This window comes from Barbus barbus, assembly GCF_936440315.1.
Source record: "Barbus barbus genome assembly, chromosome: 32".
Lineage (NCBI taxonomy): Eukaryota > Metazoa > Chordata > Actinopteri > Cypriniformes > Cyprinidae > Barbus > Barbus barbus.
Genome location: NC_136760.1, coordinates 9,497,084 through 9,523,658, shown reverse-complemented (window position 1 = coordinate 9,523,658; position 26,575 = coordinate 9,497,084). Strand labels below are relative to the sequence as shown.

The window sequence follows — 26,575 nt, the reverse complement described above, 5'->3', positions numbered from 1 at the left end:
TTACACATCTGGAAAGGCACCATCAATGCTGAAAGGTATATCCAAGTTCTAGAACAACATATGCTCCCATCCAGACGTTGTCTCTTTCAATGAAGACCTTGCTTTTTCCAACATGACAATGCCAGACCACATACTGCATCAATTACAACATCATGGCTGCGTAGAAGGATGATCCGGGTACTGAAATGGCCAGCCTGCAGTCCAGATCTTTCACCCATAGAAAACATTTGGCGCATCATAAAGAGGAAGATGCGACAAAGAAGACCTAAGACAGTTGAGCAACTAGAAGCCTGTATTAGACAAGAATCGGACAACATTCCTATTCCCAAACTTGAGCAACTTGTCTCCTCAGTCCCCAGATGTTTGCAGACTGTTATAAAAAGAAGAGGGGATGCCACACAGTGATAAACATGGCCTTGTCCCAACTTTTTTGAGATGTGTTGATGCCATGAAATTTAAAATAAACTTATTTTTCCCTTAAAATTATAAATTTTCTCAGTTTAAACATTTGATATGTCATCTATGTTGTATTCTGAATAAAATATTGAAATTTGAAACTTCCACATCATTGCATTCTGTTTTTATTCACAATTTGTACAGTGTCCCAACTTTTTTGGAATCGGGTTTGTATTTATTAATTAATTTATTTATTAGGGCTGTCAACGTTAACGCATGCGATTAATCAATTTTAACGCGTTATTTTTTTAACGCAAATTAATCGTTTGATAAGGTTTGACCCCAACTTCTTGCCGTCATCCCAGCGCGGAAGGTAATCTATCATTGCTTGCGTCCCAATGCGCACACTATCCATCCTAAATTCTATGTAATATTAGTAATTACAACTAGGGCAGATAGGGTGGATACTATGCACATTGGGACGCAGGGATTATGCGATTATGAGGCGCTGGGCTAGATGAAAGTGAAGCGAATGCGGAGAGAGAGAACAAGAGGGAGAGAGAGTGCGCGAGAGAGACCGAGCGAGAGGAGGGCGACAGTGCGCGAGAAACATGTATACTCATATGTGATAAGGGTACAGCGAACCAGTGTTTCCAGGGTCACGGTGTTCCCCCACAATTAGGCTATTTTGAAAATAAAGTCGCGGGAAAAATTACAGAGCCATGGGTTGTTTTTTTTGGGCTACTTTTATTATGTATATGTGTATATATACACATGTGATTGCAAAAGGAAAATTTTTTAAAAGGAGATTTCTCGTTTGGCTCTCAGCGAAGGCGGATGCTTTTTCTCTCCTCTCCTCCCCTTATCTTCCCTGCTTGCTTTCTCGTCTTGTCTATTGTCTAACACTTGAGAGACTCTTTCTGCACTGCTCTCCAAACCGAAAAATCATGGATTTGATCAACTGGTCTCTCAACGCAATTGACACCATCTTTTCTACGAGAAGCCTGGGTTCGGGGGAGCCCAATTGTCTGGCCGGAACGTTCGCTACTGGCTACACGATGGACGCATGGGAGAGATGGCGGGTCGTGTGTCTGGCGGCTCTTTCCATGGAGGACATCTACCTATTCGGAACCATGATAACGGTTTTCTGCTGATTGGATTAGGCTTTGCCCTGGGTTATCAGAGAATTCAGAAGACGGGAACAGCTGTCCAAAGCCTCACAAGGCTGCCCGTCATGATTGAAGCAGTGGGCAGAGCGGTCAGCACTGAGACTGAGACTGTCAACCGCAATATGGATTCTATCACAGAGAAGCTCACGGCTTTGCTGAGAAAAATTGATGGATTTGGAGACCAGAATGGACAAAGAGAGTAGCTGTGAAATTGGTATGCAGCTGCTCGCACCAAGACCAAACAATTGCAATCTTATGTTCTTTCGGCTTCCCTAAACAACCAGAACTGCCTCGGACAAGGTCGTGCTGAAAACAACCCCCCGGAAGAGCACTGCAGTGAGAGACTCTTGCTTCCTGCCCCCTTCCACAGACACCTGCTGATTGTCGACTCCGTCTGGGTCCCGATCAAGGCTGTTTCCATGGCAATTGCTGTGTCGCTATCACAATCTGCGGACTGAGACAACTTGTTTTGAATACCAGCGTGGCGGATCTCCAGGCCTACAAATACACGAACTCACATACATACGCACATATATACAGATATGCATTCACCTCCCAAACCCCCATCCAACGCCTTTGCCGCTTTGTACCGCCAGTCTGATAAGTGGGTCTGTGATTAGCGCTGAGAGGCTGCAGGACCGGATGGCTGCTCGTCTTTGTGCTGCTCGTGATTGTGCTTTTGTTGCTGAGGTGTTTTTCCTGTTCTCACACTGTACTCCCGAAGGAGCATAGTATGGGGATTATTTTTTTTCTCCTCTCTTTCCTCATGTTATGCTGTATTCTTCTCTATTGTATTTCGTTGCCTTGTACCCACATGTGCAATGACAATAAAGTTGAATCTAATCTAATCTAAAAAAAGAAGTTATTACAAACACTCAATGGTGGTTTAAAATGAGTTCTAAGTAAAAGGGTACTATTAATCTCATAAATTGTCTTCTGTATCATGATGCTAATGTTAGCCTCTAATGCACCTGCAGTACAGGTCCAATTCTTTTTCATAATGCATTTTGTCATAATACTTATAATTAATATGTAAGGTCACAAGTAAATGTGTGATGTGGCTTGGTAAACATCTTATTGCCAGTATAAAGGCTGAAAAACAAAAGAATAAGGATTAAGTTATGTCTCATACTGGGTGGAGGTGTGAAAGGTTATGTTTTCTTAAACTAGTTTGTCATGCATTTCTTTATTTCAACACATTTACAGGTAAATCCTAGTATTTTAAATTTGTGATTTAATCACAGTTCATTGCTGTTATGATTAGAGCACTTTCATCAGGTTTCTCAGTGAGTGGGGAGAACCTGTTTGATGTTCTAATCGGAACGGAAGTGCGGTGTTTTGACCCGTGACTATGCCGCCTCACTGTCACCCAGTTGCCCTGCTGCACGGCTGTACCGGAACCGAACAATGTACATGACTCCCTGAACTAGTTGCATCCAAAGCCGTATCTTTCTTACTTACTTACTTTACTTTTGTCATTTAGCAGACGCTTTTGTCCAAAGCGACTTACAAATAAGAAAAAGTAACTAAAACTAAAAGTTACAACTCTATAAATACTATATACCCACATATTTAAGAAAATAAAGAAATTAAATAAAATTTACACATGCATATAACAACATTTAAATAATAAACATATAAATGAAAAAACTCAAATAAAAAGCGATACTTCTATCCCTTGCCGGTGTCCCTGCCCGGTGGAGTCGCACGGTAGAGTTGATGGTCTTTACACTCTTCGGTTTTCACACTAAGAGGGCTTCACACGACGACTGCCGCGGTATAATAACCTTTTTTATCCAATCCAACAAATCACCATTTCAATTCAGCTGAACCCACTTTCCTGTTTATCAACTAAAAATGGCCAAGCAAGGGCACACACTGACAAGATACACGATACAGTACGAGACCAAACGCGATTTCAGCACCTCTCAACACAGTAAACAAAATAAGTGTTTCCTAGCAACGGCAAATGCGCTAAACACTGAGACAAGTAAATACACTTACAAGCTGATTTTAAACTTCCGCTGATAGACTGCTTCTCTTAAAGACTATTTCATTACACTGCCTTCTGCTGGCGCTTGAACCCACTTTCCTGTTTATCAACTAAAAATGGCCAAGCAAGTGCACACACTGACAAGATACGCGATACAGTACGAGACCAAACGCGATTAGTATCTACAGCCATCACATTCTTACTGTCCTCAGTTAAAGTTTGAATGCGTGTCTCTAGTTCTAAAATCTTCACTGTCAGCCTAACTACATCCCTGCATTTATCACATGTGAATCCCTCATCGCCGACAGGGAGAGATAAACTGTACATGTGACATGAAGTGCAAATAACAAGAGAAGGAGAAGCCATTACTCACCGTGATAGATGAATGATTTACTTACCACTGTTTGGTGAACTCGTGAGTTCAAACGGAGCGAGAGAGAGATCAAAAGGAGCGAGAGAAAAATAAAAAAATAATAGAAACGAGTGGAAATGCAAATGACAAGCTAACCAGCTAACGAATGCTAATGTGTGGCACATGCGTTGCACTCGCGGTTTTAGATTAAAAGCGAACGATGAAATTAGTCAGATCAGTTTGATCGATAATATCAGAAATATGGAGAGAATTAAGCGATATTTTATCACTTTAAACAACAAGAGTGATAGTAAGATAGTTTCAGCAGAAAAGCGAAGCTACACGGAACTACAATCGCAAACCTCTCAGCAGAACGGCAGACAGGAGCAATCGAGCAGGAGCCAAGGACTGTTATTATGTTGCGTGAACTCAAAATGAGCAATTTCCAGGCCTGGAAAAGTTTTGGAAAAATAAATAAACACAAAGTTTTGGAAAAGTCATGGCAATTTATTTCACAAATCTCTGTATAGCAGAGTTATGTTTAATCAGGTGCTGAATTTCGGTGTGAGATTGCACATAGCCTATCACATATTTTGCATAGTTCCCGCAGATTTCAAGTTTAAAATGAGGGAAATTCCTGAACACGTTTATTTAATATAGCATGTAGGTTAGATGATTAAATAAATTCACACAAACGCTCAGATTAAATCAGTAATTTGAAAACCGCGTGAACAGGCACCAGTTTATTTCTGCCAGTGGGTGGAATAAATAATACACACATTATTGCTATGAGGTAGTGCTTCACTAAAAAAACTAATAATAATAATAAATACCTGTTTACAAAAAGCACTTATTCACGAGTACACAGGACAAAGTTTGAGGGCACACATGTAATATCTGAGGGAGTGAAGAGCCCTGATCACTATGGGAGAGCAAGCCCGCTATATAGTGCTGGCGCCCTCTCATATTACAATAATGCACTCTCGTCATTTGCCATTAAACATCTAAAACTGTCTCAAATTAACTATAAAAGCAAGAATAAAGTCAAAAAAGATGCAATCTATTTCTTATTGGTTAAAATGAACAGACTATCTCGTGTTTTTCTGTGGGTTTTTCACAGGATGAAATTCAGGTCCTGAGTTGAACTGATAATATTGGTTAAATAAATTAAAATATTCAGTGCTGTGATAATGTTTTCTGGGTGGAGTAACGTCATGGCAGTTGCAGCTTGTTCTAATTATTAAAGCAAATAGAAAGCAAACAAGTCTATGGAGGAATATTCAGGGCAATATTCAAAAGGAATTGCAAATTGTATTTTCAGTTGCATTTTCCATATGTGGATGCATAAATTGTGACAATCTAAATGCAATTGCAAATCTTGCATTACAGTTTACATTTTCATTTTCATGAATGCACAATGACTGCCACATTTCAAATGAAAAAGCAAAGTCCATTTGCAACCATTTGCAATTGCCCATGTCTTACGATTTATGAGTCTGTCATATTTAAATAGTAATATTAATTACCACATTTGCTTTTTCACTCTCTCTGCATCGTGCATGTAACCTGCCAAAACTCAAATGGAATCGCAATTCCTTTTGCATTTGAATTTCTGATGTCTACATGGAAAGATGTCAATCAATATGAGGGGCAGGACTGTACTATGGGCATGCTTTATTGGGAGGTTACGTCACTCACAGATGACCGTGCAAAATGCTTTGAACAATGGAGGTATTCGGTAAAGACTCTGCTAAAGGTAGCTGCCAATCAGTTCGTGCCTGTGTGAACAAACAGACAACCTTCTTGGCACAATACATAAATATGTTTGTTTTGTTTTTTTACCCCAAATGCGATTATCCCCTGCTAACACGGGAGCAACAACGGTACCCACAACAGGTCAATAATCACTATCACCCAAACGCTTTTCACCTGTCTCAACATCTCTCATGGTTTCTCTCACTCCAATTGATGAGTAAACCGACAGTGCAATTCTACACTTATTACAGTACATTTTATTCCTTTCTTTTAATCTGTACGGAATTTCTAAGCGGCCATGCACTTTTATCTTTCTCGTAATCTCGACATAACAAAAGTGGTTCTTTGAACGATGATTGTTTGATTTTTAAAACACAATCCAGTGTCTACTGTTGCTATAGTAACAAACGCAACCTTGAAAGGCACATTCTAAAATGCTTGAGTGTTTTTAAAAGGCCAAACTCAATATACACATTATTAGTTATTCATACTATGTACAGACAAGAAGATGAGCCCATAATAAGAATGCAGTGCGTTTAATTCCACGTTAAGCATTTTCCTCCCATAGAATAGCATACCGTATGGACAACACTAAAGCCCAATTTGTACTTCTGCGTCGAACCTACGTCGTAGTCTACGCCATACCTGACGTGCACCTCTCCAAAAATCTAACAGCGCATCAATTCTACACGGACTGCAAGCGCTTTGATTGGTCTGCTAGAACACCTGCCTCCGTATTTACTTGAGTTTTGTGTGCGTTTATGAGCACTGTAATATAGTTTAATGTTACAACTTATTATTTAAAATAAAACAAAGCAAAGAACAAGTGTCTTATTTATTATAGTACATGGCATTATACATCAGTAGTTGTCCACGACAAACACTGTTGATCTGCCGTGGTACTTGTGGAGATTGAAAGAATGCCATCTCCTGTTTCGTTGTTGTCTCCTTTTTGTAGTTTTAAATAATGATTTAATGATTTGATATTTATTTGCTGCCGTCACAGCTATAATGCTTCTCCGACGAGCCGCTTCTTCTTCGGCTTTTGCCGTGGTACTGCAGGTTACATCAGCAACATACCCGTGAACGACGACGCAGAAGTATAAATGAAAACCGACACACAGCTTATGGCATAGAGGCTACGGCATAGGTCCGATGCAGAAGTATAAATTGGGCATTAGCGTGGCTTAATGCATTAAGGGAGTGTTTTTAAAAGAACAAACTCCGAAAACACATCATTAATAGGAAAACATTCTATGTACAGGACAAGCAAATGAGCTCATAATAAGAAAGCAATACATTTAACGTGTTAAGCGTTTTACCCATAGAAATCCATTACATATTATAATTTATTAATGTGTTTACTGAGTTTGGTCTTAAAAAAAAAAACTCTCTCTCTCGCATTAAGCAACGTTAAGCGTTTTACTGTGCCCCTTTGAGGCACAAATGATCGACAGATGACCGTGCACTCTTATACTGTACCTTGTGCAGGGACGTGCACAGACATTTTGAGGGGCAGGGGCTCAAGTGGGAAAAAAAAGGGCACTTCTCATTTTTGTTTTATTTTTTTTCTAAACAAAACGTTATAAATATTAACACAACTCTGACTGACTTACCTATTTATTTTAATTCCCTCACACTCCAATTGTTTCATGTTTCATTTTTCAATAAATGTCTACAAAATAATCAGTTCACACAGAGACCATGGTCTTCTTTAGCAGTCACTAATTTTATTAACTAAGCCACAATGTGCATATTTTCTATGCTACTAGTTTCAAGTATATATTTAGAATAATGACTGCACAAAGGAGAGGGACATATTTTCACTAATTATTTGTTTATTTTGCACAAGACAATAAATTGATTTAATTATTTTAGTGTTATTGTAAGCCTAATATAATAATGTGCAAGATTATTTTTTAATGAGCCAAAAAGAATGCACGTCACACCATCAATTTGCACTGGCTACCAAAAGCTGCTTGCATAAAATTCAAGGCGTTAATGTTTGCCTACAAAACCACCACTGGCTCTACACCCCTTTACCTAAATTCATTACTTCAGACTTATGTGCCCTCTAGAATCTTGCGTTCTGCAAGTCAACGTCGCTTTATTGTGCCATCCCAAAGAAGCACAAAACACTTTCACTGACTTTTAAATTAAATGTTCCCTCCTGGTGGAATGACTTGCCCAACTCAATCCGAGCAGCCGTCTTCAAGAATCGGTTAAAAACACATCTCTTCCATCTTTATTTGACCCTCTAACTCTAGCACTCTCTATTCTAATTCTATTCTTAAAAAACTAACACTACCTTATCTATTCTTTTTGTATTCTTTTTCTTTTTTTTTTATTATATAATTAACAAAAGCAAAAAAGGCTTCTAACACTAGCTTGCTCTATTCTTTTTCTTTTCTATCGGTTTTCTTTTTATTTATTATATAATTTAAAAAAAAAAAAAGTGTACTGCCTTAAGCTAACTGAGACTTGCTATAGCACTTACTTATCATTGCTCTTTTGTTGATTATGATTGCTTCCACTGTCCTCATTTGTAAGTCGCTTTGGATAAAAGCATCTGCTAAATGACTAAATGTAAATGTAATATATATGCCCATGATAGTCTATATTGCCTTAGCTAAACTTTAGCTAACTGATTATATGGTACCTAATGAGTCATGGATGTTAGCAAGACAAATTAATTATATTTGACTTTTGGATAATTACCTGTAAATTGCATTTCGAGGGGTGTCCCGCGGTAAAAATAGTGTCCCGGAGGGTAAAATACACATTTCCTGGTACATTTCGCACTCCAGGGCTAAAAAACACGTTATATTATTATACACGTTATTTAAAACACCTTGTCACAGAATACTTTGCCTACTATGAATCCAGCGGAAGTATCGAATCTACAAGCAGTAGTCTCATATAAAACAGAAATGCTCCAAGGATTTCAGGAACAACTCACCCAACAGCGGTCCATCAACGAACATCTGACGCACTACATTCGATCTCCCTCCACCCACACCGAAGACCGTAAGCTTCGCACTCCCTGATAAATTTGACGGAACCGCTGAACAATGCAAGGGCTTTATTCGCCAAGTGCAGGTTTATCTGGATCACCAAGGAGAGAGATTTTAATCAGAGGGGAAAAGGTGTGCTTTCATCCTGACACTTTTGACGGGCAGAGCTATCGATTGGGCAGCAGCCATTTGGGACTCGGACTCCCGACTGAGGACTTCAGTGACGTACTTCATTCAGCAACTCCGCGAAGTGTTTGAATACCCTCATGGCGGAAGAGATGTTTCGACACAGCTCATCAACCTCACACAAGGTAATCGCACCGCTGGCGAATTTGCTATTGAATTTAAAACGCTCGCTGCCCATAGTGGATGGAATGATGTCGCTTAAAAGTTGTTTAATAAAGGCCTTAACTGCGATCTTCAGACAGAACTTGCATGTAAGGGTGAGGGATCGTCCTTCTCCGATTTTGTCAGGCTCGCCATCAGGATTGATAACCTCATGAGACAAACTCCTAAGAAGAAAAGTGGAAAGGGTGGACATGTTGAATGTAAGATGTTACGATATCCAATGTTCATTAAGTGTAAAAACTTGTTGGCGTGTCTGATTAAAACACTGGAAGGAACACCAGTCCTTTGCTCTCTTTTTATTCCACTGAAGTGAATAATCACAAATCTTAACAGCTGACATGACATGCAGTTCACAAATTCATGTGGAACAGGACTACCATGAAGGACATGATCAGGATGTACAGGGTAAACAGGATGCTTTTAGGTCACTACAAACAATATAAAAAAAGAACAAATCAAACTCATACAAACAACTCATTAATACATCAATATTATACTCAATCCAAATAAGGATTAAATATCTAAATTCAAATAAACTAATTCAAACTATACAATTGACAAACAAACTTACGTAACGCGTCCTAAGGAAAGGACTCGAAGCACATGGCTAGGTGCACATTCAAACAACCACACCTCACCAATGCAAGAAAGGGGCCAAAAGGAAGGAAGTGAGGTCTATTTATAGACCTTAACCAAGGGAACATGGGTGATGTAGTGCACTATATATGGAGTTCACTCTGAATATAATTTTCTAGGAATTGTAGGAAATGTAGTGCAAAGTAAATAATAAAAAGAAAAGGAAACAAATGAATCAAATTCACAACAGGACAGACCAACGTTTTTTCTTCTAACCCTGTTGAGATGTTTTCTTCTGAGGAACCCATGCAAGTAAACACTTCTCGACTATCTGAGAGTGAGAGAGAACGATATCAACGCCTGTGTTTTTACTGCGGTGTGTCAGGTCACCAATGTTTAGGATGCCCCCACAAGCTCCAAAGCACTCCCCGGGTAAATATTGAACATCTTGCCCTTTTAAGTAACAAAACTTTCACACTCCCTGTTGTCTTAAGATCTGATACCTTGTCTCTTGATCTCACAGCGATGGTCGACTCGGGAGCTGCCCTGAATCTAATCCACCAGGACATTGTCACAAAGCATCAAATTCCAACACAACCATGCACCCCACCAAATCAAGTCAAGGCTATCAATAATGCACAGATTGGCAAGGGCATCACTCACCAAACCAAGACTCTCACACTCCAGGTTGGAACTCTTCATAAAGAATCCATCACCTTTTACATCATCGACTCTCCTAAACACAAAGTTGTTTTGGGATATCCATGGCTCTCTACTCACGACCCCAAACTCTCATAGCATCAAGGTGAATTAACACGCTGGACATCCTTCTGTATGAATCGTTGTATCACTGCAAAACCTCAATCATGTCTCTCAACCAGTGTGGAAAGTCCTGAAACGCACAAGAACGTTCATATCCCCCATTACTACCAAAATCTCTGACGTATTCAGCAAGGTAAAAGTCACGCAACTTCCCCCACATAGACCATGGGACTGTGCCATCGACCTACTGCTCAATACACAACCCCCCAAGAGTAAAATATATCCACTTTCTAGAAACATAACTCAAGCCATTGAGGTGTATGTGGATGAAGCTCTGAACTCCGGTTTTATTCGACCATCAACCTCCCCAGCAGCTGCAGGATTCTTCTTCGTGGAAAAAAAAGATGGTAGTCTAAGACCATGTATTGATTATAGAGGACTGAATAACTACCATTAAATTCTGTTATCCCCTACCATTAGTACCATCTGCACTAGAACAACTCAGAGAGGCCAAGATCTACACCAAACTCAATCTCCGAAGTGCATATACTCTCATCAGGATCAAAGAAGAGGATGAATGGAAAACAGCCTTTTTCACCACCAGGGGGCACTATGAATATCAGGTAATGCCACATGGGCTAGCCAACTCTCCTGAAATATTCCAATCTTTCATCAATGAAATCTTCAAGGATCTTCTAAATAATTTTGTGGTCGCCTACATCGATGATATCCTCATCTTTTCCAAAACTGAACAGGAACACATCTCCCATGTCAGAACAGTCCTTTCCCGACTTCTAGAGAATAAATTATATGTCAAGGCTGAAAAGTGTGAATTCCACGTCAATCAAACCTTCTTCCTGGGTTACCACATCAGTTCACAGGGCGTCAAGATGAACGATCTCAAAGTTCAGGCAGTCACGGAATGGCCACAACCACGAACCATCAAGGATCTGCAGAGATTCCTTGGCTTTGCCAATTTCTACAGGAGGTTTATTAGAAATTATAGCATGGTGGCCTCCCCCCTCACCTCACTCCTCAAGAATAAATCCTCAAAACTGGTTTGGACATCAGAAGCATCCTTATCCGAACTAACCATTCATCCTAGAAGTGGATGCCTCAGACTGTGGCATAGGTGCAGTAGAGAGGCAAGGGCAACCAAGCAAATTGTATCCATGTGCTTTCTTCTCCAGGAAACTGAGTCCCGCAGAGCGTAACTATGATGTTGGAAATAAGGAACTACTCTCCATGAATCTCCGGTCCCAACCTATCCAGCTCGATCATTGTAGCCCCAGTCTCTTGGGACATCATGGAAGAACTAAGAGAAGCACAACGACAAGATCCCTCACCCACAAACACACCCCCAGGAAAACATTATGTACCTCAAGTTTCGAGATAACGAATCATGCAATGGGTTCATACTTCTCTTTGTTCCGGTCATCCAGGTATCTCTTGAACCCTCCAACTTTTACAGAACTGTTTCTGGTGGATTCACATGGCTCGAGACGTCACCCATTATGTCAAATCATGTCAGATCTGTGCGCAGTCAAAAACACCTAAAGAATTGCCTTCAGGTTTGCTCAAACCTTTACCCATTCCTCAACGGCCATGGTCCCATCTGTCTATTGACTTTGTCACTGACCTTCCACTATTATCAAATAATAACACCACTATCCTGGTCATCATCGACCGGTTCTCGAAGTCCTGCCATCTCATTCCACTTCCTAAATTACCCCTGCCATGGAACCCTTCCTCAAACCCTCTTCCAACACGTCTTTAGGGTCTATGGTCTACCAGAAGACATAGTCAGTGATCGAGGTGCCCAATTCACGTCTCAGGTCTGGAGGGCCTTCTGCAATCAATTGGATATCAACGTCAGTCTAACTTCAGGCTATCACCCACAAGCCAACGGCCAAGTCGAACGGCTCAACCAGGAGATAGGAAGATATCTTCGAAGTTACTGCAGCCGTGAACAACACAGATGGTCTGAGTTCCTACCATGGGCGGAATACGCCCAAAACTCTCTAACCCACTCCTCTACAGGTCTAACCCCCTTCCAGTGCGTCCTGGGGTTCCAACCGCCTCTGTTCCCATGGTCTGGTGAACCCTCCTCGGTTCCTGCAGTGGACGACTGGATTCAGCGTAATGAGAGGGTGTGGGACAGTGCTCGTGTTCGTCTCCAGCGGGCCGTGAGAATACAGGAATTCCAGGCCAACAGATGACGTCGCCCACACCCTCCCTACCAACCAGGACAACGGGTCTGGCTCTCCACAAAGGACATCAAGTTGCGGCTACCAAGCAGGAAGCTCAGTCCCAGGTATGTGGGCCCTTTCAAAATACTGAGACAAATCAATGATGTAACATACCAATTGGAGCTTCCTGCTAACTATCGGATCTCTCCCTCCTTCCATGTGTCCCTCCTCAAACCTGTCCATCCGGGAGCTGATCCTGGCCATGAAGCCCCAGAACCACCACCACCCCTGGACTTTGATGGAACCCCAGCATATAGGGTGAATGAGTTACTGGACTCGAGACGAAGAGGGGGTCAGCTCCATTATCTGGTGGACTGGGAGGGCTATGGACCTGAGGAGAGATCCTGGGTAGCCACCCGGGACATTCTGGATCCATCACTCATCGAAGAGTTTCATCGAACTAGACCCGATCGACCAGCGCCATGACCACGGGGACGTCCACGTCGAGCTCCAGGAGTCGCTCCTAGAGGAAGGGGTACTGTAACATCCAGCCAGCAGAGGGAGCCCTCACCCGAGTACTGAACCTGGCATCTCCCTCTGCTGTCACTTTCTGTTTGACTCATAAATTCTGAGACCTGTTCACGTGCTAGTCGCGAAGTATTGCCAGTCTTTTTGCCTTACCAAGCATTTGTTCCTACTACTGTTCCTGTTTGATAACCTGTCTTCGACCCTGCCTGATATCTTGACTTACGGTATTGTGCTCTGCCCCTTTGTTCGGATGCCTGATTTAACTGATGTTTGTGTTTGGACCTTTTGCCTGCCTTATCACCATTGTCTTTGATGTTGCCCCTGTGTTTGACGAACAATCTAACTGCTTCTCTGGTTTGACCTTCTGCCTGTTTTACCGACCACTGTTTAAAGCCCTGTCCTCTAATAAACTCCCGCTTATGGATTCTAACCAACCTCCAGCATCCTTGTCACACCGACATTATATTTCGATTTTTTTTTTGTTTGACAAGGAAAGCTGTGCGCAAACAGAAACACACACACACACACACACACACACACACACACACATACACACATATATATATATATATATATATATATATATATATATATATATATATATATATATATATATATATATATATAAAAAAAAAGAAAACTCCCCAGAAAAAAAGGGCACTTTCTCTCGAGGAAGAAAAAGGACAGGTGCTCAAGCCCCCTTTGATGTCTGTGTGCACGTGCCTGATCTTGTGCAATCAGCAATGTTGCTTCACTTAGAAATAAAGTCTAGAGTAAATAAAATAAATATAGGCTAATCAAACACTGCTGATTCCGTCCAGAGTTAGGCTACGCTAAACATTTTATTTGTGTAATTAACATGTTTAAATGGTCTAAAAACTTCAGAATGCGGAGAAGAGCCTATTCTAAAAAATAAAAATCTTGGTTTCAACTTTTAATTCACTTCACTCACTTTGTCTGAAAATAAAATTATATATAATATAATAATTTGTGATTTTTATTAGTCATGTAGGATAGGATTTGATGTCATGTGCGTTACAAGCTTGGGATGCTGTTTTGTGTGTGAGTGTGTGTGTGTGTGTGTGTGTGTGTGTGTATGGTTTCCTAAAAAGAAATGTAGAAAATACGAAAGATTAGGCTACAACACTGTATAACATCACTGAACTAAGTTATACACACATGCAAATCACGTTTATTATTAATATACATTTATTAACAATAAAGATTAAAATTAAGAAAGATGCATATTACAAATGCGATCATTGTAAATGAGAAACTGTGATGAGTCGTGCAGCAGTAATGTAATGATAACAGATACAATTTCAAACAAAATGGTCATATTTATTCAAGCATTTAACATTTATAAGTTTAATTAAATGTCAGTAACTCCCCATCAATAGTTCTATACCTGTTGCCGCAGTTGTGTAACTTAGAGAACAACATTTGTTATGTTGAGATCACGAGAAAAATAAGTTGATAACGAGAAAACAACTTTTATGTCGAGATCACAAGAAAATTAAGTCGTGTCCATGAGAAAACGAAGGAAAAAAATAATAATGCATGGCCGCTTAGAACTGACGTAGTAATAGAGAGCGTGTCAGCTGCCTCAAAATGTTTTAATGTTTGCACTCCGATTGAGGCACATAAGCAAACAAACAGTGCAAATCTACACATATTTACCTATTTTTCACCAATATCTAGCACTTCAGCTTCATTCATCGTACCCAAAGAAAAACAGTAGTGCTTTACAACTATAGGACAGGAAGAGATAAATTTATTACTGCATCTAATCCAACAACATGTCGATTAGCTCCTGTACCCACTAAATTACTGAAAGAGTTGTTACCTGTAGCATAAGAACCGCTTCTCAATATTATTACCTCATCGTTATCTTTAGGTCATGTCCCAAAACCATTCAAGCTGCTGGTTATTAAGAATATTTCTTATTAATAATATACTTATTAAGAATCCACAACCAGATCCTAGTGAACAGGCAAATTACAGACCCATTTCAAATCTTCTGTTTATGTCTAAAATTTTAGAAAACATTGCAAAAAAGTGCAAAAAAAGTTATATCTATGAAGAATTTCAGAGATTGACAGTTATGGTCAGGTTTCAGGCCCCAGCATAGCACAGAATCTGCACTTGTTAAGATTACAAATGACTTCTTGCGTCAGACCAAGACTGCATCTCATTGCTAGTTTTACTTGATCTTAGTGCTGCGTTCGACACTATAGATCATGACATACTCATAGATCGATTACAAAACTATACGGGTATTCAAGGGCAGGCTTTAAGATGGTTTAGATCCTACCTGTCCAATCGCTACCACTTTATTTAAACGGTGAGTCATCTCAATTATCACCAGTAAAGTATGGAGTGCTACAAGGATCTGGTCCTCTGCTATTTTCAATATACATGTTGCCCCTTGGTAATATTATTACAAAATATGGGATTAGTTTCCATTGTTATGCTGATGATACTCATCTATATATCAACAAGACCAGATTTCTAAATTATCTAAGCTTCCTCTGCAGTCATAAATTATTATTATATTGTGTTATATATGTTATATTAGACAGCAACTTGTCTTTTGAAAATCATATTTCCCATGTTACAAAAACAGCATTCTTCCATCTTAGAAACATTGCCAAGCTACAAAACATGTTACCCGTTTCTGATGCATAAAAGCTAGTTCATGCATTCATGACCTCTAAACTGGACTATTGTAATGCACTGCTAGGTGGTTGTCCTGCATCGTCAGTAAACAAGCTACACGTAGTCGAAAATGCAGCGGCTAGAGTCCTTACCAGGTCAAAGAAATATGATCTTATTACTCCAATTTTACAGTCTCTGCACTGGCTACCTATTAAGTTCCATATCAGTTACAAAATATTACTACTTACCTATAAGGCCCTTAATGGTTCAGCTCCTATATACCTAGCTAGTCTTCTATCACGCTACAATCCATCACGCTCCCTAAGATCACAAAACACTGGACTTTGGGTAGTACCTAGTACCATAGCAAAGTCCACTTAATGAGGTAGAGCTTTTTCTCACTTGGCTCCCAAACTCTGGAATAGCCTTCCTGATAACGTTCGGGGTCCAGACACACTCTGTTTAAATCTAGATTAAAGACCAATCTCTTTAGCCAAGCATTCGCATAGTGCATCTCATAATCTTGTACTGCATTTACAGTGGGGGAAAAAAATTTAATCCCCTGCTGATTTTGTACGTTTACCCACTGACAAAGAAATGATCAGTCTATAATTTTAATGGTAAATTTATTTGAACAGTGAGAGACAGAATAACAAAAAATCCAGAAAAATGCAGTTCAGAAAAGTTATAAATTGATTTGCATTTTAATGAGCCAAATAAGTATTTGACCCCTTCGCAAAACATGACTTAGTACTTGGTGGTAAAAGCCTTGTTGGCGATCACAGAGGTCAGACGTTTCTTGTAGTTGGCCACCAGGTTTGCACACATCTCAGAAGGGATTTTGTAAAAATTTTCTATGGGATTAAGGTCTGGAGACTGGCTAGACCTTAATGTGCTTCTTCTTGAGCCACTCCTTTGTTCCCTTGGGCGTGTGTTTTGGGTCATTGTCATGCTGGAATACCCATCCACGACACATTTTCAATGCCCTGGTTGGCTTCGATGCCCTGGCCCTGATGGTACATGGCCCTGTCCATTGTTCCTTTGATGCGGTGCAGTTGTCCTGTCCCCTTAGCAGAAAAACACCCCCAAAGCATAATGTTTCCACCTCCATGTTTGACACGGCGAGTTGAGTTGATGCCAAAAAGCTCAATTTTGTTCTCATCTGACCACATCACTTTCACTCAGTTCTCCTCTGAATCATTGGCAAACTTCAGATGGGCCTGTACATGTGCTTTCTTGAGCAGTGGGACCTTGGGGGCGCTGCAAGATTTCAGTCCTTCACTGCCTAGTGTGTTACCAATTGTTTTCTTGATGACTATGGTCCCAGCTGCCTTGAGATCGTTGACAAGATCCTCCCGTGTAGTTCTGGGTTGATTCCTCTCCGTTCTCATGATCATTGAAACTCCATGAGGTGAGATCTTGCATGGATCCCCAGTCTGAGGGAGATTGACAGTTATTTTGGGTTTCTTCCATTTGCGAATAATCGCATCAGCTGTTGTCACCTTCTCACCAAGTTGCTTGGCGATGGTCTTGTAGCCCATTCCAGCCTTGTGTAGGTCTACAATCTTGTCCCTGACATTATTGGACAGCTCTTTGGTATTTGCCATGGTGGAGAGTTTGGAATCTGATTGATTTCTTCTGTGGACAGGTTGTCTTTTATACAGGTAACAAACTGAGATTAATCTCAGCTCCTTACTTGTATAAAAGACACCTGGGAGCCAGAAATCTTGCTGATTGATAGGGGATCAAACACTTATTTGACTCATTAAAATGCAAATCAATTTATAACTTTTTTGAAATGCGTTTTTCTGGATTTTTTTGTTATTATTCTGTCTCTCACTGTTCAAATAAACCTATAAAATTATAGATTTATAATTTCTTTGTCAGTGGGCAAACATACAAAATCAACAGGGTGTCAAATAAATTTTTTTCCCCACTGTGTATCTCATCAAATGCACATTATTATTCTTTAGTTTGGGTTGAACAAATAATTTTTGCTTGCTTGGAATCGCAGCTGCGCTAATTTTGTCTCTATTTGTTTCTCGGTTTCTGCCACATCCCGTGGGAACTAGGAATTATAGAAACTTCAGTCTGGATCCAGAACACCTGAGAAGAGATGATGCCAACCCCTCAGAGGACCTCAGATGATGCCAACCCTGAAACAACATACAGAACTACAAATTTTGCTACAAGTTTGATTGCATCACATAATCTATTAATGAACATTAATAAAGTTAATCATGTTCATTATCTGTTTGATTGTCATTAACTGATTTTTACCGTACATTTCTGCCATATGTACATCAACTTGACATAGCCACCACTGATAATCTACTACTAATATATTGTAGAATCTTTAATTTTCTGTAAAGCTGCTTTGCAACGATTTATATCGTGAAAAGCGCTATACAAATAAACTTGAATTGAATTGAACTGAATATCTTATTCCTATCTTATAATAGAGCACCTGCCTCAAGGTATGTCTGTTTTCACTCCAATTGATACACATGACAAAACAGAAAATGCTGCTATTCCTTCTCTGCCTGCCCTAGATGAGACTTTACTTTACACCAATCGGATCTAGGTGCAGCTGTCACAGAAAATGCCACAGCCAAGGTGAATTAATATTACAATTCATGTGCAGCAATCACAGTGTCCAGTGGCTGTGCACAGTGAGAGATCTTGAGACTTGCGTGACACTTTGGTGCCATGGGACGCGTGCCCCATAATGGACTTTTAAAACTGTTAAAATATAAAGTAGCGTGGAAAATGGGTAAATAAATATAGATTGAAACTGTTCTGTTTGCTTGCGTTTATTAGTCGGAGTGCAAACAGTAAAAAAAAAACTTGAGGTAGGTGTGACGTGCGCTATTACAGATAAGAAGAAAGGAATAAAATGTACTGTAATAAGTGTAGAATTGCACTGTCTGTTTACTCACATCAGTCGGAGAGAGAGAAACATTGAGAGATGGTGAGACTGGTGAAAAAAATGGTTCGGTAATAGTGAATATTGACCTATTGTGCGTACCGTTATCGTTATCCCGCTGTTAGGAGATAATCACTGCATTTGAGGTTAAAAAAAAAAAAAAAAAACTGTATTGTATTGTGCCAAGAAGGTTGTCTGTTCGTTCACACAGGCATGAACTGATTGGCAGCTACCTTTAGCGGAGGCTTTACCTCCATTGATCAAAGCATTCGGCACAGTCGTCTGTGAGTGACGTCACCTCTCAATACTAACACGCCCCATAGTATAGTCCTGCCCCTCACATTGATTGACAGCTTTCTGTGTAGACATCGGAAAGTGAAAAAGCAAATGAGGTAATCAATATTGCTATTTAAATGACAGGCTCATGACTCATAAAATATGGCAAATACAGTTGCAAATGGACTTTGCTTTTTCATTTGAAATGTGGCAGTCACTGTGTGTACGCGAAAGTGAAAATGCAAACTGTAATGCAAGATTTGCAATTGCATTTGGATTGTCACAATTTATGCATCCATGTGGAAAACGCAATTGAAAATACAATTTGCAATTTCTTTTGAAAAAAGTCCTGAATATTCTTCCATACAAGTCACATTAATTGTCATATATATGCTATGATAAATTTGAACAGATTTTCTTTTATTATTGTTGTAAAATAATAGAACATTATAGGTCATGAATAGGTTAGGTTTTGTCTCAAAAGTCATGGAAACGTCATAAACATTTATTGGTACAAATGTGTACGAACCTTTTCAGAATTTTAATTTTTGGGTGAACTGTCCCATTAATTTGTCAAAATCAGTTGTTCTCAGTTCCACTCCTGTTCCACTGCTCTGCACATTTTGTATGTCTCTCTTAATTGAGAACCATTGGTCTAAATGACAAGATGAAAATCATTATGTATATCAGAAATTTCTATTTAAGTGTAAGCTAATAATGTAAGCTTTGCTTGTGTTTATATAAGACCACATTAATTTAGTTCTACCTCTCTATTTATTTTTTTAGGTATCCCTGTTTTTGAGACAGCGCCCACCTTGTTCCCACTATATGATCTCATCATTAAGAGCCAACTGCACGAGGAGGGACAGGCCAGTCCTCTTGCTTTGGCCAAATCAATGCGTTTTTATGCAGTGAGTATTAGACATTTAGACAACATTTTATTAGATGATATTAGACAACATTCAAATTTTTTTGTTTTTAAAGTTACTATTTGTTGATTCATCTATTTTTCTCTGTCTCTCGATAGATAGATAGATAGGTAGGTAGATAGACAGTATTTATTTAGTTTTCAAATAGTGTCTATATTGACCAGGGGGCTGTTCCATAAAAGACGCTAAGAAAAGCGGGGATTAAAGTCCAAAACCTGACTTGAAATAACCTAACAAATCAATCGGGACTAAAGCGGTTCCATAAACGACCATTCAAGTTCACGCAATCTGACTAATGCTATCCAGGTTCAGTGAGTCAGGATAATGTGACGTACACGCTTACTCTGAAGCAGCCCTTAATGTCGATCATGGATCAAATCGATCCACCATAGCAAACAGCGAATATTTGTGCTGTTTAACGCATTTGAAACATTGTGTTTTCCTCAGTGCATAACTGATACGTCACAGGTATATTTTTTACATCTGTAAATGTCAGAAAGCCATGCAAATATATCCATTTAGCTGTCAGGAGTGGGCGGGGCTTATGCGAGAGAACGAGCGCTGCGGTGCGCATGCGCGCTACACAGACAGAGCAGAATAGAATACTAGCGCAAGAATTCTGAATAAAATATACATTCTGCTAAAATATTTGTTGTTGGACATTAAATGTGACACAGAATTTTACTACATATAAGTGTATTTTTATGATAGCAGCAACTGTTAATCACTAGCTCAAATGAGTTAAATGTGTGTTCCACTTATCAGTTAAAATGTACTCTGATTTCTATTATAAATTTACATTTTTAATTCAGTGATTTTAACTTTTGATTGTGTTTTTATGCTTTAATGCTTTAAAGAGCCATTTTAGATTGTAATGTTTTAATGTTCTAATAACCATAAAAGGTACAGCTGTCATAAATTCAGAGAGAAAGGCTGCATGGCTAGAAACTGCTGATCAACTGCATGCACAAGTAGCAACTATGTTAAAATGTCATTCGCCTACATTTTGGGCACAATACATTAAATACAGTTGGTTGTAGCCTATTTTTTATTTATTTGATCATTTAAGGTGTATTTTCTGTATACTTTTATTTTTGGACCGATAATAAATTAAACTGACTGTATGTGAGAGAGTCAGTGGTAATATGGATGCGTTCCTATTGGTCAGATTTAGAGGAGCTTAGCTTAGCCGGACAGTTAGCCTGCTCCGGACCAGGTTAGTTTGCCAGCATAAGTTGCCGGGGTAACTGAGTTTGAACTTTTTTAAGTTTGATTTATGAAACCGAATCTACCAAAAATAAGCCTGACTAACCGAAATAAGCCTGGCTTATACTCTAATCTTGGTTTATGGAACAGCCCCCCGGTCAAACTAAAGTTGTAGTGAGCCAAAACTGGTGAGCAAATGAGTTCATGTTCATATGCATTTGTCAACTACCCATATATTCTGTACAGAAAATGATTCCTTTTATTGTATAAATAATAAACCACAGTCTATTAAAACAGCATATCAATATAACTATGTCCATCTGATTCTCTGAATGCATTGCCTTTCTGTCTGATTAGTCTTTACCAGGACAGCAGCATTGTTATTTCTTAAATGGTGATGCTCCAGTGCAGGATGGGAGGTCTCTTCAAGGAGCTTATGTTTCCAAGATTCCTTTCAGACATCCTGCTCAGGTGCCTGCTCTTCTCGACATTATAAGACACCAAGCTGCTTACAACACGCTGATTGGTAGCTGCGTCAAAAAAACTTACATTAAGGAAGGTGGGTGTGTTGTCTTTCATAATAATTATGTCCTTAGGAGTTGGTAGATTAGTAAACATGCTTTTGGGAGTACTTGATGAAATATTCAGATTTACTGAAAATGCACTACCTAAAGAGGAAAATATGATTGCATTGCAAAATATGGTTGCATAAGAAATTAATTATTCTGACAATTATTTATTTAATATTATTCCATGGCCTGTCTGAATATTCCATTCTGATTGGCTGGCAAATTAAATTCATTTAACTGCACAGGTAGTTCCAGGTCAGTTTAATCACCGTTCCATATTAATGCGCTGCTTTAATTGATGCACACTAACCAACACACATCACTCGCTCGTGCACACACACACACGGAGAGAAAGAGAGAGAGGTCGGAGATCGCAGATTGTGCTGCATACACACATAAACTTGTTGTCAACGCTTCACCGTGATTTTTATTGCTAAAATAAAAGATAGATACTAGATCGCTACATTATATTCCCCAGCAAGGAGGTGATAAAATCGCTGTTTTTGAAGTAATTGTTTGTAGAGAGAGACGCTCATACGCAGCAAGCAGGTACACACAACTGTCATCGCTCTCTCTCTCTCAATCGACAATTAATTGAAATACATGCTATAATTCATTCAAATAAATGTAGTCGTACCGCACTATTATGGAGCGATTTTTGTGCCAATATTTATCAAACAAATCCAGTGTTTTGCAAATAAACACAATCTGCTTTGCAAAGAAAAACTCGACTTTCAAACAAACGCAAAGTGATTTTCAAATACAAAACTCTTTGAGAGAAAATGCAGAGGTATGGACAAATATATGTATTGTGTGTTACAACTGTGAGACTCATTTGCCTTTTTATGGCTTGATAAAAAGGCAAATCAAACTTGGCTTGATTTTCTCACAAATGCGACAGGCTGATTTTCTCACACGAGTGCGGGCTGATTTTCTCACATGTGCAATTGAGCAACTTTCTTTTCCAAAACAGCAGATGGCGCTGTTGGTCAATTTATGCTAGTCTCCCGAGACCTGAAACACCTCTTTACCTTTTCAGACCAATATGAGTGGGAACAGGTGAGTTTCTGTCTTACTAGATCTATAATTAACCATTTAGATGTTTTCACAAAGCAACCCTACTACAGTGTCAGTGAAATTCACAACAAGTGCTGTAAAGTTGTTAACATGATCGATTAGTTCAAAAATCAGAGGTGACCTGGCTAAACATTTAACTAGGCTGTCTTTCCCTATAAAATCTGATCCATTCTCCGTACCTCTTATCCTCTGTTGATACATATATATACATATATATTGATACAATTGTTCAACATTCAAAACGATGCAAATGTATAATAGATAGCAACAATATTGTGTACCAAAAATGAAAGCTTAGACAATTTAATTTAGTATCAGATATAGTAATATCACCCAAGAGGTCATTAATTATTAATAAAAAAATGAAAACAAATCACATTTAGTGCAATATCTAAAACTTTTTTTTTTTTAAATGATGTAACTGCAATCATTTGTCTAAAATAATTACGTATTTTTTAGCTAAGCAAAATTATGAATATTTATTTTCTGGTGTCACTCTTGTCCTGTCAATTGGGGAGAAGGATCAAGTGATAGGATCATGCTGATATAATACTAAATTCAGCATTTTAATAAACAGTGGTTTAATAAACAGCATGCAACACGGGTGAAGACACACTCTGGACAGCGAGGACTCTTCTAGGAGTGACTCAGATGACGAACGTTTGCATTTTAAAGAGCCACTAATATAATTCCTGACCGTAGCCTTTTATTCTTAAATTCATGAGTTAAAATGTTGCTCGGCCATATATAAAAAGCTACATAATTTTAGTTGAATTTTTCCAAACAGGCTATTGTCAGACTAAAATCTGCTGGTATATTGGTTGAAATAGGAAATATCTCCTTACAGGCCACTTTTAGTTTTAAATGTTGTACAAGGCATGTATATTACTATATATAAACATAAATATGATAAACTATGATATCCCTTATGAAAATTAAAATTGTTTTTACTATTGTAAAAATGTGGTAACCATGTTTTTTTGCAGGTTACCATTTCAATATAGGCAGCTTTACTACAAATACCATGGTATTTATTTAGTAAAACCATGGCTAATTTTCATAAGGGATATTAATGTTGAGATTATATTTTGGTACATTTACATAGCTGAATCACAATAAAGCTCACCTGAACTTAAACTAGTTTGATTATAGTAGCCTATTTGTATAATTAGATTAGCCTACTCCTTTCAGTAGGTTGTCTGTGTAGTTTTATACTTGTTTAAACCTTTACTGCAGAGGTAGCCTACAACATTTCTCTCCACTGTAGGCTATGTTTCAACATATATACAGTAGAAGAAAGACAATAAATCTTACTTGACCTAACGTAAAAATAAAATTCAAAATACTTTCATTTTTGGTACACAATATTGTTGCTATCCACTATACATTTGCATTTTAGTATTACAATATATTGTGACACGATATATTGTTATACCCCTGCATTGTTTTGAATGTTGAACAATTGTATCAATATATATGTACATATATATATATATATGTATGTATGTATGTATGTATATTCTATATCCCGCGATCCAACAGAGGATAAGAGGTACGGAGAATGGATCAGATTTTATAGGGAAAGACAGCCTAGTTAAATGTTTAGCCAGGTCACCTCTGATTTTTGAACTAATCAATTATGTTAACAACTTTACAGCACTTATTGTGAATTTCACTGACACTGTAGTAGGGTCGCTTTGTGAAAACATCTAAATGGTTAATTATAGATCTAGTAAGACAGAAACTCACCTGTTCCCCACTCATATTGGTCTGAAAAGGTAAAGAGGTGTTTCAGGTCTCGGGAGACTAGCGTAAATTGACCAACAGCGCCATCTGCTGTTTTGGAAAAGAATGTTGCTCAATTGCACATGTGAGAAAATCAGCCCGCACTCGTGTGAGAAAATCAGCCTGTCGCATTTATGAGAAAATCAAGCCAAGTTTCCTCATAAAAAGGCAAATGAGTCTCACAGTTGTAACACGCAATACATATATTTGTCCATACCTCTGCATTTTCTCTCAAAGAGTTTTGTATTTGAAAATCACTTTGCGTTTGTTTGAAAGTCGAGTTTTTCTTTTGCATTTTCTTTTCTTTGCAAAGCAGATTGTGTCTTTATAAGACTGCAAAAATTGTACTAGAAATACAAACAAATATCAAGCTGTACACTTGAATGCACATCATTTTACATTTTTAGCAGATACTCCTGGACTGCTGCAGTTTGAAGTGTGCCCACTAACTGACTCCAGCTTTAGTGTGTCTTTTCAGCACCCTGTAAATGAATCACTTGTCTGTGGTAAGGAAACCACACTTTACATTTTACTGTTGTTTTACAGTGTCAACTAACATAAGTATGAGTTTAAGTTACCATAGTTTTGCCAGGTCTGATGTCTGACTCGGTCTGTTTTTCTCTCAGTGGTGATGGAGGTGATTGACTCGAGACAGGTAGCCTGTAAACTGTACAAGGGTTTATCTGATGCTTTGATCTGCACTGATGATTTCATTACCAAAGTAGTCCAGAGGTAGGTATAACAGATGCTTATCTTGAAGACTTATATGTATATATGTGTGTATATATATATATATATATATATATATGTATGTGTGTATATATGTATATATGTGTATATATATGTATATATGTGTATATATATATATATGTGTATATATGTATATATATATATGTATATGTATATATATGTATATACATATATATATGTATATGTATATGTATATGTGTGTGTATATATATATATATATATATATATATATATATATATATATATACACACACATATATGCACACACACATACATATATACATATACATATATATATATATATATATATATATATATATATATATATATATATATATATATATATATGTATATATGTATGTGTGTGTGCATATGTGTGTGTATATATATATATATATATATATATATATATATATATATATATATATATATATATATATATATATATATATCTCAAATAGGCAATCTTAACCGTGCCTGAGCGTGTTTGACTAGTGTGATTGCACCCGGGTTTGTTTAGCCGTCCCTGGCTCGGTTGGAAGAGGTGGACCAGAGCGCGTTTTATATAGATCAGTGCGTGTGAGCGCTGACCGCGCCGCAGCGGAACTTCTGATACGTGCAGCATGATTGCGTGAACATTTCTGAGCAGCAAGAGTAATAGATCTGTAAAGCAGTATATTGTGAGAGGGCCGTGTGTTACCGCGTCCCAAACGACTCAAAATAATAAGCCACAAACTTAACAAAATTATGCACTCCACTGTGCTGAGAGAGAATGCTTCTCTGCTGTCTTTATGTGCTATTGGAAACTTCCTATTTCCCACTTATGACATCGTGATTACGAGCACGTTGCATTCATTTCTGTTAAAAATAACAGTGAATGTTTGTGAATGTTGATGCTTAGCCTAAATAATTTTATTGGGAGCTTTAAAGTGAGCGCTGCTGCAGTCTTAGGCCCACCCCAAATGATCTCATTGGTTGAGATGCGTGATGACACTCATCCCAAGCCAGTACTGATCAACATCCCACCCCTCCTGTGACCCATGGTTTGTCTGTATGTGTTTTCAGAGCCAGTGAGCAACGGTCGTAATAATAAAAACTGTGTTAATGCGCGATAAAATAATTGTCAGCATTAATCAATTAATGTGTTAACGTGATAACGCGTTAACATGCCCAGCCCTTTTGTGTGTGTGTGTGTGTGTGTGTGTGTGTGTGTGACCCTGGACCACAAAACCAGCAGGGTTGGGAGGGTTACTTTTAAAATGTATTCCGTTACAGTCAGGGGTGGACTGGGGCCAAAAAGTGGCCCTGGACTTTTTG

General features: G+C 38.5%; 1 protein-coding gene across 2 annotated transcripts in view; it reads left to right on the top strand.

Annotated features, from left to right (window-relative positions):
* Nucleotides 1-26,575, top strand: part of med1 (mediator complex subunit 1) — a 174,010-nt gene that overhangs the window by 111,823 nt on the left and 35,612 nt on the right. Inside the window, exons 12-15 of one of the 2 annotated variants that reach the window (XM_079389357.1) lie at nt 19,729-19,853; nt 21,435-21,636; nt 24,916-25,014; nt 25,135-25,240. In XM_079389357.1, the coding sequence (XP_079245483.1) occupies nt 19,729-19,853; nt 21,435-21,636; nt 24,916-25,014; nt 25,135-25,240 (532 nt within the window). The remainder of the gene's footprint in view (nt 1-19,728; nt 19,854-21,434; nt 21,637-24,915; nt 25,015-25,134; nt 25,241-26,575) is intronic. The other variant, XM_079389358.1, reaches the window with a different exon arrangement.